The sequence below is a fragment of the Papio anubis genome, chromosome 15 (assembly GCF_008728515.1).
Source record: "Papio anubis isolate 15944 chromosome 15, Panubis1.0, whole genome shotgun sequence".
Classification (NCBI taxonomy): Eukaryota; Metazoa; Chordata; class Mammalia; order Primates; family Cercopithecidae; genus Papio; species Papio anubis.
The window spans coordinates 26,744,424-26,759,976 of record NC_044990.1 but is presented as its reverse complement, the minus strand read 5'-3'; the positions used below and the strand labels follow the sequence as shown (position 1 = coordinate 26,759,976).

Sequence of the window (15,553 nt, the reverse complement as noted above, 5' to 3'; positions counted from 1 at the left end):
TGAGGCAGGAGAATGGCGTGAACCCGGGAGGCGGAGCTTGCAGTGAGCCAAGATCGCGCCACTGCACTCCAGCCTGGGCAACAGAGCGAGACTCCATCTCAAAAAAAAAAAAAAAATTATAATTCTAATTTTATAAATATTTTCTTTATGTCTGTATAATAAATATTTTATTTATAATATAATTAGAATTAAAATATTTAATTCCAATTTTATAAAGTATTATATTTATTATATAAAATCACTAAGTTTATTAGAATTTATTCTAATTCCAATTATTCGATTTATTCTCACTATCTAAAAATTTAAAATAATTATTTTATTTATAAAATTATGATTTTATTCCAATTATTTACATCTAAACCTTATATATTTTTAATTTCAACCCCTCTAAAATCTTATAATAATCAGAACCATTAAGAGATAACAAAATTAGTATATAAATTTAAAGTCATCTATAAAATAATTGTTCACCATAAAATCTTTAAAGTTATTAGAATATATACACAACTAGATGGCTGTGAGAAAAATAAATGCATGTAACAGATACCCAAGAAAACAAATAGTGTAGCTACATAAAATATACAAATCATGATAAAACACACACTATTACATAGTATTTTATTTTACATTTTATTTTACATGATAACTATCACAAATTTGCTTATGGCTCCATGTTATACATTATTTTTAAAAGAAAAGTTCAGTTTGATTCACTTTCTATCTTCTGAGTATCTGACTGCTAAACCAGTAAAAATCTCAACAAAAACTGGAAGTGCAGAAACTTTGTGAGAAAACAGATAACCTTGCATTTTTATAGGTTTTCTAGATATAATGGTATGGTGCAAAACATATGTTTGCAATATATTCACAAATAAGTTATTTTAAAATACCATAGTGGTAAAGAACGATATCATGGATTTCTAGGTAAAAACGGTTAAATGACGTCAGATGAAAGAATCTCTCTCAAGTACATTCTTTTGCTTTCATTTTATTAGGTATTAAAGTGCTGGTACCAATACCAGATGAGAGACTGAGAGAGATTAACTCAAAGGGTATCCTCATCTTTTGCTCTCTGACTTGGAGGGAGAAACTGCTGCTGAGAGAAGGGTAAAATGGAGGAAGTAAACAACTATAGCTTATTTTTTTTTGACAGCATAGAGACTCTAGCATACTGTGTTGAACTGGGGAGAATTTGAATCCCAAAACAATTCGCTATAGAAAAAAGATAAAACTGCCGCTAGAAGTGTTTTGTTATAAAGTTCATTCTAACAAAAACTCAGAACAACAACTGCTTGTATGATTACAGTTGAATTATCTACTTTCTCCCTTACCTCCTGACTAAAAGTAGATATAATAAAAATGCCTGCTCCCATACCATAGCTCTTTGGGGAACATAAACAAGTCACAGATTAAGTGCAGAGTGAAGGGATATTCACTCACATTAAATCAGAGAAAACAGAATGCCAAGTCAGGGTTACACACATACAGTCCCAGCAATATGAGGGAGAAAAGCACAGTGATTATTAAACATAGAAAATCAAAAAAGAATCACAACATAAGAAGGGGGAAAAAAATCAGACAGAGAACCCAACCTGAAAGATAATCTCAAAGAAGAAAATGCCCTGAGTTCCTGCACTAAGAACTTAACAAGCTGAGGCTGATTTGAGTGATAACTCCAGTTCTCCCACATGGGTCAGTCTAGTGGTCAATTAAACTCTCTCTACTGCAATGCCACAATCTTCGTGGACTGATTTTGTCTGTGCAGCCAGCAGGACAAACCCATTGGGGGAATACACTTTCCCTTTACATTTCTTATCACAAATGTAGTTAAGTATTTCTGTGATTGTTCATTTAATGTCTATCTCCCTTACTTGACTATAAGTTCTATCTGAGCAGGGACCATATATATCTTCCACCACTTTATCCTAGCACCTAGTATCATGCTTGAGACATTGTAAATTCTAATAAATAACTGTTGAATCAATAAATAAATGGTAATATTGAAGCTTCTCCTAATCATCATCTTACCCTCTCTGATGCACAACCATGACCTTTAGTCACCTGTAATGTACTATATGAAATGTAAACGTGCCTCTGAGATAAGAGGGTAGCATCACCATCACCATCTCATAGCTTTTACATGGCAGTCATCACTAAGTGTACCCCTCCCTGCAGAGACCTGATGCTAATCTAGAGTCCTTCTTAACACAATGGGCCAGAAAGCCACTAGCAATTGATCTGGGTTACCGGGAGAGTTAAAATCCACTTGCTATTCTCAATATATTTGTTTGGTGATCCAAATACATATTATTGAATAATTCAGTCTATTATAAATCCAATTCAATAAAAATGTATCATAAAAAGGAACTTAATGAACAAATTATATAAAAGCAAGGAACTAGACAAGCTAAGAAAAAAGCTGAGGACCAAATAACACCATTACAAAAATAGTTAAGCTCAAAATGGAAAAAATACTTCAGATAAAAACAGCCAATACTTAAGAAAAAGATTTTTAAATTCAGAATAATATGAGAGAAGACAATAAATAGGGAGAACAAAAGCAATCCAACATAAGAAAATGTTCCCAAAATACAATGGTATAGAACAACCTAGCTGAATAGAATATTTTTAAATAGAGTATGTTAAGATTTTCTAAAATGAACAGCAGAACCTTCAGTTTAAAAAAGGATACGGTGCTCAAAAAAAAAAGCTACTACAGAATAACATAATCAAGAAATATTATCCTGGTTAAGGTATTAAACCTCAAAGTTTAAAAAAAATTCTTTAGGAAGTAAATGAGGAGGGGAATTAAGCTAGTCTGTTTTCTTAACAGCAATGTTCAATGCCAGAAAATATTGTCCTTAGGAAAACAAAATATGACACAAGAATAGAATACATGACAAAGCTGTCCTTCAAGTATAAAAGCTATAGACATGACTCATAAACATGTCAAACATAAAGGACATGGAACCAAAAAGCATATTTTTAAAAACTTCTTGATGGTAAAATACAGCCCAGCTAAGAGATGAATAAAAATAAAGAACTGAGAAATGGAAAAACTATAACATAGGAGTTACGATAACCTTAGAATCCATTTACACACAGAACTGAGACTAACCAAGTACAATAATTATAATGACAAAATAGAATTTAAATGTTATAATACTTGATAACGTCATAACAATAAAACGTACTAATCTGAAAATGGAGAGGGGGAGGCAACAGGTAGAGTGAGGATAGTAACCTTCTTCAAAGCAGATTAATGTATATTGCTTTAAATAAAAACACAAACAAAGACCTCTTAATTTTTTCACATTTTTTCATAATCTTAGAGAAATATTTTTTGAAATAATATCACTTAAAGTGGCAAAATATTTATCTAAATTTAAGCAATTCCTTCCATTTCTCTTTATTTTCTTCTGTAAAGTTTCAGTGAAATTAATTTTTATATTTTGAAGGTAGCACTATAATATGAACCTAGTTTTAGAAAATTATATTCATGAATGCACTCAACTACCCATCTTTTTAATCAAAATGTATATATGAAGATATATCTGGAATGACAATTACATAATTTTTTAAATTTTAATTTTTGTAGGTATATAATATATATATATTTATGGGGTATGTGAGATGTTTTGATACAGGCATGCAATGTGAAATAATCACATTATGGAGAATGGGATATCCATCTCCTCAAGCATTTATCCTTTGAGTTACAAACAATCCAATTACACTCTTTAAGTTATTTTAAAATGTACAATTAAGGTATTATTGACTAAAGTCACCCTGTTGTGCTATCAAACAGGTCTTATTCATTTTTTCTATGTTTTTGGACCCATTAACCATCCTCACCTCCCCCAAATCCGCCCCCCGCCCCCGCCATTCCCAGCCTCTGGTAACCATCCTTCTACTCCCTAGGTCCATGAGTTTAGATTTGAGTTTTAGATCTTACAAATAAATGACAATATATGTTTGTCTTTCTGTACCCGGCTTATTTCATTTAACATAAATGATCTCCAGGTCCATCCATGTTGTCACAAATGACTAGACCTCATTCTTTTTTATGACTGAACAGTACCCCATTGTGTATATGTATCATATTTTCTTTATCAATTCATCTGTTGATGGACACTTAAGTTGCTTCCAAATCTTAGCTATCGTAAACAGTGCTGCAACAAACATAGGAGTGCAGATACCTCTTTGATATACTGACTTCCTTTTGTTGGCTATATACCTGGCAGTGGGATTGTTGGATAATATGGCAGCTCAATTTTTAATTTTTTTGAGAAACCTCCAAACTGTTCTCTATAGTAGTTGTACTAATTTACATTCCCACCAACAGTGTACAGGGGTTCTCTTTTCTCCATATCCTAGCCAGCATTTGTTATTGCCTGTCTTTTGAATATCAGCCATTTTAACTGCAGTGAGATAGATATCTCATTGTAGTTTTGATGTGCATTTCTCTGATGATCACTGATGTTGAGCACCTTTTCGTATACCTGTTCGTCATTTGTATGTCTTCTTTGGAGAAATGTGTATTCAAATCTTTTGCCAATTTTTTGGTCAGATTATTAGATTTTTTCCCATAGAGTTGTTTGAGTTCCTTACATATTCTGGTTATTAATTACTTGTCAGAGGGGTAGTTTGCAAATATTTTTTCCCACAGAATGTGGGTTGTCTCTTCACTTCATTCATTGTATCCTTTGCTATGCAGAAGCTTTTTAAATTGATGTGATCTCGTTTGTCCATTTTTCCTTTGGTTGCCTGTCTGTGAGGTATCTCTCAAGAAATTTTTGCCCAGACCAATGTCCTGGAGATTTTCCCCAATGTTTTATTATAGTAGTTTCATAGTTTGAGGTCTTAGATTTAAGTCCTTAATCATTTTGATTTGATTTTTGTATATGGTGACAGATAGGGGTCTAGTTTCATTATTCTGCATATGGATATCCAGTTTTCCCAGCACCATTTATTGAAGAGACTGTCTTTTCCCCAGACTATGTTCTTGGTCACTGCCAAAAATGAGTTCACTGTAGGTATCTGGATTTGGTTCTGGGCTCTCTATTCTGCTCCATTGGTCTATGTGTCTGCTTTTATGCCAGTACCATGCTGTTTTGGTTACTATAGCTCTGTAGTATAATTTGAAGTCAAGCAATGTCATCTTTTTGCTTAGGATAGCTTTTGCTATTCTGGGTCTTTTGTAGTTCCATACAAATTTTAGGACTATTTTTTTCTGTTTCTGTGAAGAATGTCATTGGTATTTTGATAGGAATTGCATTGAATCTATAGATTGCTTTGGGTAGTATGGACATTTTAACAATATTAATTCTTCCAATCCATGAACAACATAAAATATTTTTCCATTTTTTTGGTGTGCTCTTCAATTTCTTTCATCAGTATTCTATGGTTTTTATTATAGAGATCTTTCACTTCTGTGGTTAATTCCTAGGCATTTTATTTTATGTGTAGCTATTGTAAATAGGATTACTTTTAAAATTTCTTTTTCATATTATTCACTGTTGGCATACAGAAACACTACTGATTTTCATATGTTGATTTTCTATCCTTTAACTTTACTGAACTTGTTTATTAGTTAAAATAGTTTTCTTGTGGAGTCTTTAGGTTCTTCCAAATATAAGATTGTATCATCTGCAAACAAGGATAACTTGACTTCTTCCTTTCCAATCTGGATTCCCTTTATATCTTTTGTCTGACTACTCTATCTAGGACTTCCAGTACTACGCTGAATAACAGTGGTGACAGTGGACATCCTCGTCATGTTCTAGATCTTAGAGGAAAGGCTTTCAGTTTTTCCCCATTAAGTATTATACTAGCTGTGGGTCTGTTATGTATGACTTTTATTATGTTAAGGTATGTTCCTTCTATCCTCAGTTTTTTTTGGGTTTTGATCATGAAGGGATGCTGAATTTTATCAAATGCTTTTTCAGCATCAGTTGAAAGGATCATATGATTTTTGTCCTTCATTCTGTTGATATGACATACCACATTGATTTGTGTATGTTGAACCATCCTTGCATTGCAGGGATAAATCCCACTTGGATATAATGAATGATCTATCTAATGTATTATTGAATTCAGTTTGCTAGTGTTTTGTTGAAGATTTATGTATCAATATTCCTCAGAAATACTGGCCTGTAGTTTTCTTTTTGTAGTGTGTCTTTATCTGGTTTTGGTAATACAGGGTATTACCAGAGTAATACAGGCCTTATAGAATGAGTTTGGAAGTATTTCTTCCTACTCTATTTTTCAGAATACTCTAAGTAGGATTGATATTAGTTCTTCTTTAAATGTTTGGTACAATTCAGCGGTGAAGTCATCAGGTCCTAGGCTTTTCTTTACTAGGAGACTTTTTATGGCTTCAATCTCATTACTTGTTATTGTTCTGTTCAGGTTTTGGATTTCTTCCTGGTTGAATCTTGGTAAGTTGTACATGTCTAGAAATTTGCCCATTTCTTCTATATTTTCCAGTTTATTGGCATATAGTTCCTTATAGAAGCCACTAATGACTTCTATAATTTTAGTTTCTGCAGTATCAGTTGTAGTATCTCCTTTTTCATTTCTGATTTTATTTGTATCTTCTCTCTTTTTCCCTTAATCTAGCTCAAGGCTTGTCAATTTTGTTTAACTTTTAAATAAAAACACTTCGTTTCATTGATCTTTTGCAATTTTTTTTCATTGCAATTTCATTTATTTCTGCTCTGATCTTTCTTTTCTTCTACTAATTTGGGGTTTGATTTGCTCTTATTTTTATACTTCTTTAAGATGCAATGTTAGATTGTTTGAGTTTTTCCTCTTTTTTCACCTATAACTAACCCACAGCCAACATCATACTGAATGGGCAGAAGCTTGAAGCATTCCCTTTGAAAACTGGCACAAGACAAGTATGCCCTTTTTTACTGCTCCTATTCAACAAAGTATTGGAAGTCCTAACCAGAGCACTCAGGTTAGAGAAAGAAATAAAGGGCATCAAAATAGGAAGAGAGGGAGTCAAACTATCTCTGTGGCAGATGACATGATTCTATATCTAGAAAACCCTATAGACTTAGAGCCCAAAAGCTCCTTCAGCTGATCAACAACTTCAGTAAAGTTTCAGGATACAAAATCAACGTATAAAAATCACTAGTATTTCTATACACCAACAAGAGCAAACCTGAGAGCCAAATCAGAAAGGCAATCCCATTAAAAATTGCCACAAAAAGAATACATAGGAATACAACTAACCAGGGCGGTGAAAGCTCTCTACAACAAGAATTTCAAAACACTGCTCAAAGAAATCAGAGATGACACAAACACATGGAAAAACATCCCATGCTCACAGATAGGAAGAATCAATATCATTAAAATGGCCACACTGCCCCCAAAAATTTACAGATTCAATGCTATTCCTATCAAACTACCAATGACATTCTTCACAGAAATAGAAAAAACTATTTTAAAATTCAAATGGAACCAAAAAAGAGCCCGAATAGCCAAGGCAATCCTAAGCAAAAAGAACAAAGCTGGAGGCATCACATTATCCAACTTCAAACCATACTACAGGGCTACAGTAACCAAAACAGCATGTTACTGGTACAAAAACAGGCACAGGCACATTTTTTTCAGAATAGTGTAGACCAATGGAACAGAATAGAGCACCCAGAAATAAGGCTGCACACCTAGGACCAGCTGATCTATTTGACAAAGCTGATAAAAACAAGCAATGGGGAAAAGACTCTCATTTCAACAACTGGTGCTAGCATAAGTGGCTAGCCATATGCAGAAGATTGAAGCTGGACATTCCTTACACCATGTACAAAAATCAACTCAAGATGGATTAAAGATGGCCAGGTGTGGTGCCTCATGCCTGTAATCCCAGCACTTTGGGAGGCTGAGGAGCGTGGATCACCTGAGGTCAGGAGTTCAAGACCAGCCTCGCCAACATAGTAAAACCCCATCCCTAGTAAAAATACAAAAATTAGCCGGGCATGGTGGTGCACACCTGTAGTCCCAGTTACTCAGGAGGCTGAGGCAAGATAATCACTTAAACCCGGGAGGCAGAGGTTGCAGTGAGCCAAGATTTTGCCACTGCACTCCAGCCTGGGCAACAGAGTGAGACTCTGTCTCAAAAAAAAAACAAAAAGGATAGATCCTGGACATAGGAATGGGCAAAGACTTCATGATAAAGACACCAAAAGTAATCACAACAAAATCAAAAATTGACAAGTGGGATCAAATTAAACTCAAGAGCTTCTGCACAGCAAAAGAAACAAGCAACAGAGTAAACAAACTACAGAATGGGAGGAAAATTGTGCAAACTATGCATCTGGCAAAGGTCTAATATCCAGCATCTATAAGGAACTTAGACAAATTTACAAGAGAAAAAAACCAACCCCATTAAAAAGTGGGCGAGGCACATGAACAGACACTTTTCAAAAGAAGACGTAGATGCAGACAATAAGCATATGAAAAAAAGCTCCATATCACTGATCATTAGAGAAATGTAAATCAAAACCACAATGAGATACCATCTCACACCCGTTAGAATGGCTATTACTAAAAAGTCAAAAAATGACAGATAGTAGTGAGGTTGCAAAGAAAAGAGAACACTTATACACTGTTGGTGGGAGTGTAAATTAGTTCACACATTGTAGAAAGCAGTCTGATGATTCCGCAAAGAGCTAAAAGCAGAACTACCCTTGGATCCAGCAATCCCGTTACTGGGTACATACCCAAAGGAATATAAATCATTCTACCATAAAGACACAAGCATGTAAATGTTCACTCCAGCACTATCCACAATAGCAAAGACATGGAATCAACCTAAATGCTCATCAATGACAGACTGGATAAAGAAAATGTGGTACATAAACACCATGGAATACTATGCAGCCCATAAAAAAGAATGAGATCCTGTCTTTCACAAGAACATGGATAGAGCTGGAGGCTATTATCCTTAGCAAACTAATGCAGGAACAAAAAACTAAATACTGCATGACCTCACTTATAAGTGGGAGCTAAATGATGAAAACTTAAGAACACAAAGAAGGAAACAACAGACACTGGGGTCTACTTGAAGGTGGAAGGTGGGAGGAGGGAGAGGAACAGAAAAGATAACTATTGGATACTGGGCTTAATTCCTGGGTGGAGAAATAAGCGGTACAACAGACCCCTGTGACACAAGTTTACCTATGTAACAAACCATCACATGTACCACCAAATCTGAAATAAATTTTTTTTTTAAAAAAGAAGTTTTCCTCTTTGTGATGTAGGCACTTACAGCTATAAACTTCCCTCTTTGTACTGCTTTTACTGTATCCCATAGGTTTTGGTTATAAGTTTCCATTATCATTTGTTTCAAAAATTTTTTAAATTTCCCTCTTAATTTCTTCATTGACCCATGGTCATTCAGGAGCATGTTGTTTAATTTCCATGTATCTGTACAGTTTCCAAAATACCTTGTTATTAATTTCTAGTTTTATTCTATTGTGATCAGAAAATATGCTTGATATTATTTCATGCTTTTTTAATGTTTTAAGCCTAACACATGGTCTATCCTGGAGAATGAGCAATATGCAGAGGAGAAGAATGTATATTCTTGGATGAAATGGTCTATAAATATCTATTAGATTCATATGGTCTATATAATGCAGATTAAGTCTGATGTTTCTTTGTTGCTTTTCTGTCTGGAAGATCTGTTCAATGCTGAAAGTGAGGTGTTGAAGTCTCCAGCTATTTCTATTGTATTGGGGCCTGTGTGTCTTTTCAGCTCTAATAATATTTGCTTTATATATCTGGGTGTTCCAGTATTAGTTGCATAAATATTTAACACTGTTATATCCTCTTGCTGAATTGACCCCTTTATCATTATATAATGACCTTCTTTGTCCTTAAAGTTTTTGTAATCTTTGTCTGATACAAGTATAGTGACCCCTGCTCTTATTTTGGTTTCTGTGGGCATGGAATATATGTTTCCATCCCTTTGTTTTCAGTTGGCGTGTATCTTTATAGGCAAAGTGTGTTTCTTGTAGGATACAGATCAAATGGGTCTTGTTTTTCTTAATTGGAGACTTTAGTCCATTTACGCTCAATGTTATTATTGATAAGTAAGGACTTACTCATGCCATTTTGTTATTTGTTTTCTGGTAGTTTTGTGGTCTTCTCTTCCTTCTTTCTTTCCTTTTTGTCTTCCTTTAGTGAAGTTAATTTTATCTGGTGATATGCTTTGGTTTCTTGCTTTTTATTTTTCATGTCTACATTGTATGTTTTTTGGTTTGAGGTTACTATGAGGCTTGCAACTACTATCTTATAACCCATTATTTTAACTGATAACAAGTTAACACTGTTTGCATAAACAAACAAAAATAATAAAAACTCTATACTTTAACTGCATCCTAATTATGTAATTTTAATGCCAATTATTCCTGGGTAGATTTTAGGTAATTTTTCTTTGTGCTTTCCTGACCGAAATTATTTTATTTGAATTATTTTTCATGAGCAAATATCATTTTTATGAAAACAGTAACATCATTATTTTAAAAAAAAGAAAGGAAGGAAAGATGGAATATTAGAAACATAAATGAAATAAAGCACTTCCAAGGTTGTTTCTAGTACCAGAATTAAAAGAACTTGCTAACAGTTAATAAGCCATGTAGAGAATGAGAGAGGAGTACATTACTCAATAAAAATTGGGGAATTCAGTCCAAAGGAATGCCAATTTAATCATTACATTTGAAATATTAGCATTTAATAAATATAATGAACTTACCTTTAGCTAATAAAAATGTGATCCAAGAAACTTTTAGCACCAATGTAGAATTTATTTCAGTAGATATCCTATTAAACAAATAGAAAGCAGAAAAAAACAGGAAAAATGTATCACTGAAAGAATGTTTTCCAGATACACTTTTTCATTGTTTCTTGTTGTGCATTTAAAAAAAAAATGACCTTAGTTAAATGCATAATAGAATGCAGTCCATTTTAAATGCATAATTTACACCTGAATATCTCTATTCATTTAATGTTTCTATATCTTATAATTCTAAGATATGATATTTAGCCTACAGAACAGTATACATTCTTGACCATGAGAAGCTGCAAAAAAAAAAATTAAGAAAAAAAGTATATATTTTGAGAGAAAAATTTTGTAAAAGAAATACTGAATATTTCAATTCTAATATAAAAATATATAAAAGACATAGTATGCTATAATATACTTTGTTTCAAATTACCTTAATATTTTTTGCTCTTTTTTTCTGATTAACTATCAACACTGAGCAGAAAAATGAAGGTTTGGATGACTTTAGTTTGCCAATTTAACACTTTGCCTCAATAATCTTTCCATAGACATTCACTTGTTGGAATTAATAGATTGATATCAATTAATCAGTAAATATACAATTTCCCTTTATATTAATAATCTTCAATACTACTCCAATGGGGCAGAAAATCTCATGTACTACTCATTCCATTTTCAAGAAAAAACTCTGGAGCTCTATATTGGCATACTGTTAGAGCATGCATTATACATTTAAAATAATCATTTGGAAATTGTAATACAGATTTTTACATTTATTCTTACACAGAAATTATGCTGATTCTTAGTTAATAAAGTGCCTTTAACAGACCCTCAATAAAGATTTAGTCAAGCAATTTGCATTTTTCTCAGAGTTGGTGATATGTTGCCCTGAATCAATTCCACCTTATTAGTTCTTCCTTGTAGTACAAGGCATGTATTTTATATTATTTTCTTTGTGAGAAGATAAATAATCTACACAGGACTTAAATCTATGGGCTTCATTTATGAAGTAGCCTGCTATAATCGATCAAACTAACCCTAACTATCAAGATGTTTGAGATTATTCCAGAAAAATCTTTTTTTTAAAGTGAAAAATAACGTTCTCTGAACTACTTACGAACTGCTGGGTTGTGTCAAATATATAAGTTCACATGTCCTGAAAAGAAAAATATTATGATTTTTTAACATTTTTTCATAGTTTAGAAGTCATAGTAGTTTTCTCATGCTTTATTCATCTTTTAAGAACTATACATTTTAAAAACAAAAAATGTACAGCATTACAAAACAAAGTTCAAGTAGATTTTCCCAATTTATGACATCTCACATCACTGTAATATCTAATTACAGTGACTGAACTCCCTATGTTCATTTGTAACACTGTAGTTGGTTAGAATCCTAGATCAGGTCATAAAAACCTATTTAACTGCTAGTCATATACATTCATATAGCCTACTCTGAAATAAACAGGCTTTGGTATCACAGTTAATCCTCTCAATTACTCTTCAAAAAAAAAAAGGTATAAATAAGATAGGAAAAACCCTGCTGATCCACCTAAGGTTAGTAAAGTTTACTCTAAATTATCTCATATGATTTGTCAATAAAAATTTTAAGTCCCTTTTACAAAGTCCTGAGTGGTCTTTTGAGGCCAAATCCGACTGTTACTCCCTAGTTTAAAATCATTCAAGGAGTTTCCACTGCCTGTAGGGCAAAGTCCAAGATTACTACCAATCTGATCCCTTCCTACCTTTCAGTCATTAGCAATATCAAAGTACATCCTGATATTACTGCTTTGGCTTTGTACACATGCTAATCTCTAAGATGCTTGCTCCCAGTTCCCACTCATTTTGCTTGGTGAATTTCTGTTTTTCTTGTAAACCCTATTCCGACATTGCCTTCTATGGTTTTTTCTCTGACCAAAATCACGACTATAGTTACCCTTCACTCTTAAACATATACAATGTAATGTTTTGTCCGCTATGTAATTTCTGCTTCTTACAACAGAAACAAATATCCAAGCAGATTCCTTATCCCATACAGCAGAGCAAACAACTTGGAAGCATCCAGTCAAAATTACCATAGCAGGAAAAAAAAAATCAGACCTGTACCCCAAATCACTCCTACCAACGAGTCCCCAAATTCTGTATCTAGAAAAAAAAAAACCCTGATGATTATAGATCTTGAAGTACTTATATGTACAGAATACTCATTAAAGTTGGCTTAAAGAAGTTTTTGCTTGCTTTGTTTACTAGAGAGGTAATACATCCTCCTTACAAATGTAGGTTACTCATATAAAACTTGGGTTAACATTTTGGTAAACTTCTCTCCAGTCATTTCCATTCTATGCATTAGTGGTCTAGGTTCCTTCCTTACACACAGTTATAATCAGAGTATATCCTGCTTCGTTTGTTTAACATTAGAAGCACTTTCCAATATTGCCATTATTCTTTATCACATTTTATTTTATATTTATAACATTTTATGTTTAGATACGTTTAATATTTATTGCTTAACTTCAGTTGTGAATACACAGTTGTTTCCAGTTTTTCAGGGGTCTAAATAATATTGTGACCAAAAAAAACCTCTAAAGCAACATTGTATTTAGGATTATATTAAAATAAGCTACCAGATATGAATTAAAAGGTCATAAACAAGTTTAAAGAATAGAAAAAAATGTAGAAAGTCACAATTAGGTAAATTTTAAAAGCAAAACACATACACACACACACACACACACACACACACACACACACAAACACATAATATTCTACTCAGTGTGAAACAATACCCAAAGAAAAGAAACATTCTAAAACACGAAAAGTGATTCTCTCCACCGTTGACATTTTGGTCGATTCATATTTTATTTATGTCTTTCTGTGTTTTCAAAGTAGTCTATAATTAGTTCATGTTTGTTATGCAAATTATTTAGATAATTTATCTCCATTAATAATTTAAAATTCTCCTTTTTCCTGTGTAAAAAGCTTCTATTCTCATCAAGAAAAGACTAAAAAAAAAAAAAAAAAAAGATGGCCAATGCTACCATATTACAATTAAAACCAGGGGCAAGAAAAGACATTCCTTCAAAAGCCCTAGGCCTTTGAGTTTTTTCTCTATTTTTTCTCATCCTCCACCACAGTTGTCAAGCTTTAGTGATCAAAAAAGAAAAAGGGGGAGAAAAATAGAGGCATCCTCCTAAGGAGATGCTTCTTTCCACCTCTATATGCATCCTCATTCTCTCTAGAATACGGACATGCCTCTTTTACCCTTCTCCCTTTACCATGCTATTACAAATTGCTTATTTAGCTAACACAGTAACTTTCATATTCTCTTAACCGCAAATGGAATGAGCCTCAAAACAAACATGATAACAGACATATGCCAAATTAAGGGCTGAAACATTTGGGGTAGGAGACTACAGTTTTGATGAAAAGTATAGAAAAAACTTAACCTAAGCATATTCATGATGCTCCTACTTGAACTGTAATGGAAAAAGTCTTCTAAGCCACCACTGGGAGTACAAATCGTTACTTCATAGTATAGGTCACATACACCTTCCATTGCCAGTGTTTTCTCATTCCAAACTAAATAACACTATTAGGAAGAAGTTTAAATTTATGTCATCATTCTATTCAGAACTAGAAGTTTTCTGGCAGAGAAGGCTACAATGGGAGATAAGCTTAAAGTTTTTGAAAACAAATGGAAGACATGAAAGGACAATAAAACGGTTAATTTTGCAGGAAGCATTCAGAATGCATATTACTGGATAAATACAAAAGCTAAGAATTAATAAGCTCACATGAAAAGGGACAAGTTTAAGAAGTAATACTAACTTTACTAAACGTGTTAAATAATTCCCAGAATCTAATTATGAACAATGACATAAAAAATCAGAGTATAACCCTAATAAAATGTTTACTTTACCTTTCCAATTTGCTGAAGAGTGCAAACAATACATCATACTTCTTCAATAGTCTTGACATAGCATTATCAACTTTGGTACTAGTATCAATTTCCTTTAGTAAGTTAAAGAATTTATGGACACTACAAAGGAAAGAATAGAAAAAAGTAAATCAGTAACCTTAAAAATTTGTTATTTTGTTTTCAAATCATAGATATTTCAATTCAAAAGATTATTAGCTCTACATCAAATCACTACTATATCCTTTGGAAGGAATTACTTATTGCAAAAACAATTAGCCTTCAACTTACACCTCTATTATCTATATACCTATGCTTATATCTATTTATCATTGAGAATATAAGAAAACGAAGGGTCATGAAGAGATATGTGTATATTTATTCTGTATCTGTCTATATGTTTTAAAAAACATGAGTTCACATCCATTTATCCAATTCCAATATAAAACCATATGCTTCATTTTAGTGTTTCCCTTTCTATATTTGTAACTCTTCTTTGACAGTGGGAAACCTGGAACCCATTCATCCTCAGTTTACTTACTCATTTAATCAATCCCCCTGTAAGTAACCATCTTCCACCTCCAAAGCCACCCCTCCCCCATGTGGACACTTTTCTGTTCTTCTCAGAACCGACTCCTAGTTTTGGACTTACCCCACCCCTTAGCATAGACACTTCCTCACCATGGTAGGGCTCCGACTCCCCACAGTAGGCTGCCCTCCTCACCTCCCTTGTGCTCTGACTCCCTGCACCGGCTGCCTGCACACCCTGCTTAGTCTCTGACACTGCACACCAAGCAGCCACATCGGGTTGCCCCCACATAAAGGATGCCCTCCTCACCCTAC

The 15,553-nt window shown here is 33.3% G+C and overlaps 1 protein-coding gene across 1 annotated transcript in view; it reads right to left on the bottom strand.

The window, feature by feature from the left end:
* RB1 (RB transcriptional corepressor 1) overlaps positions 1–15,553 on the bottom strand; it is a 170,170-nt gene that overhangs the window by 110,517 nt on the left and 44,100 nt on the right. The window contains exons 4-6 of the mRNA XM_031655844.1: positions 14,714–14,833; positions 11,913–11,951; positions 10,766–10,833 (exon numbers count right to left, since the gene is read on the bottom strand). Of these exons, the coding sequence (XP_031511704.1) occupies positions 10,766–10,833; positions 11,913–11,951; positions 14,714–14,833 (227 nt within the window). The remainder of the gene's footprint in view (positions 1–10,765; positions 10,834–11,912; positions 11,952–14,713; positions 14,834–15,553) is intronic.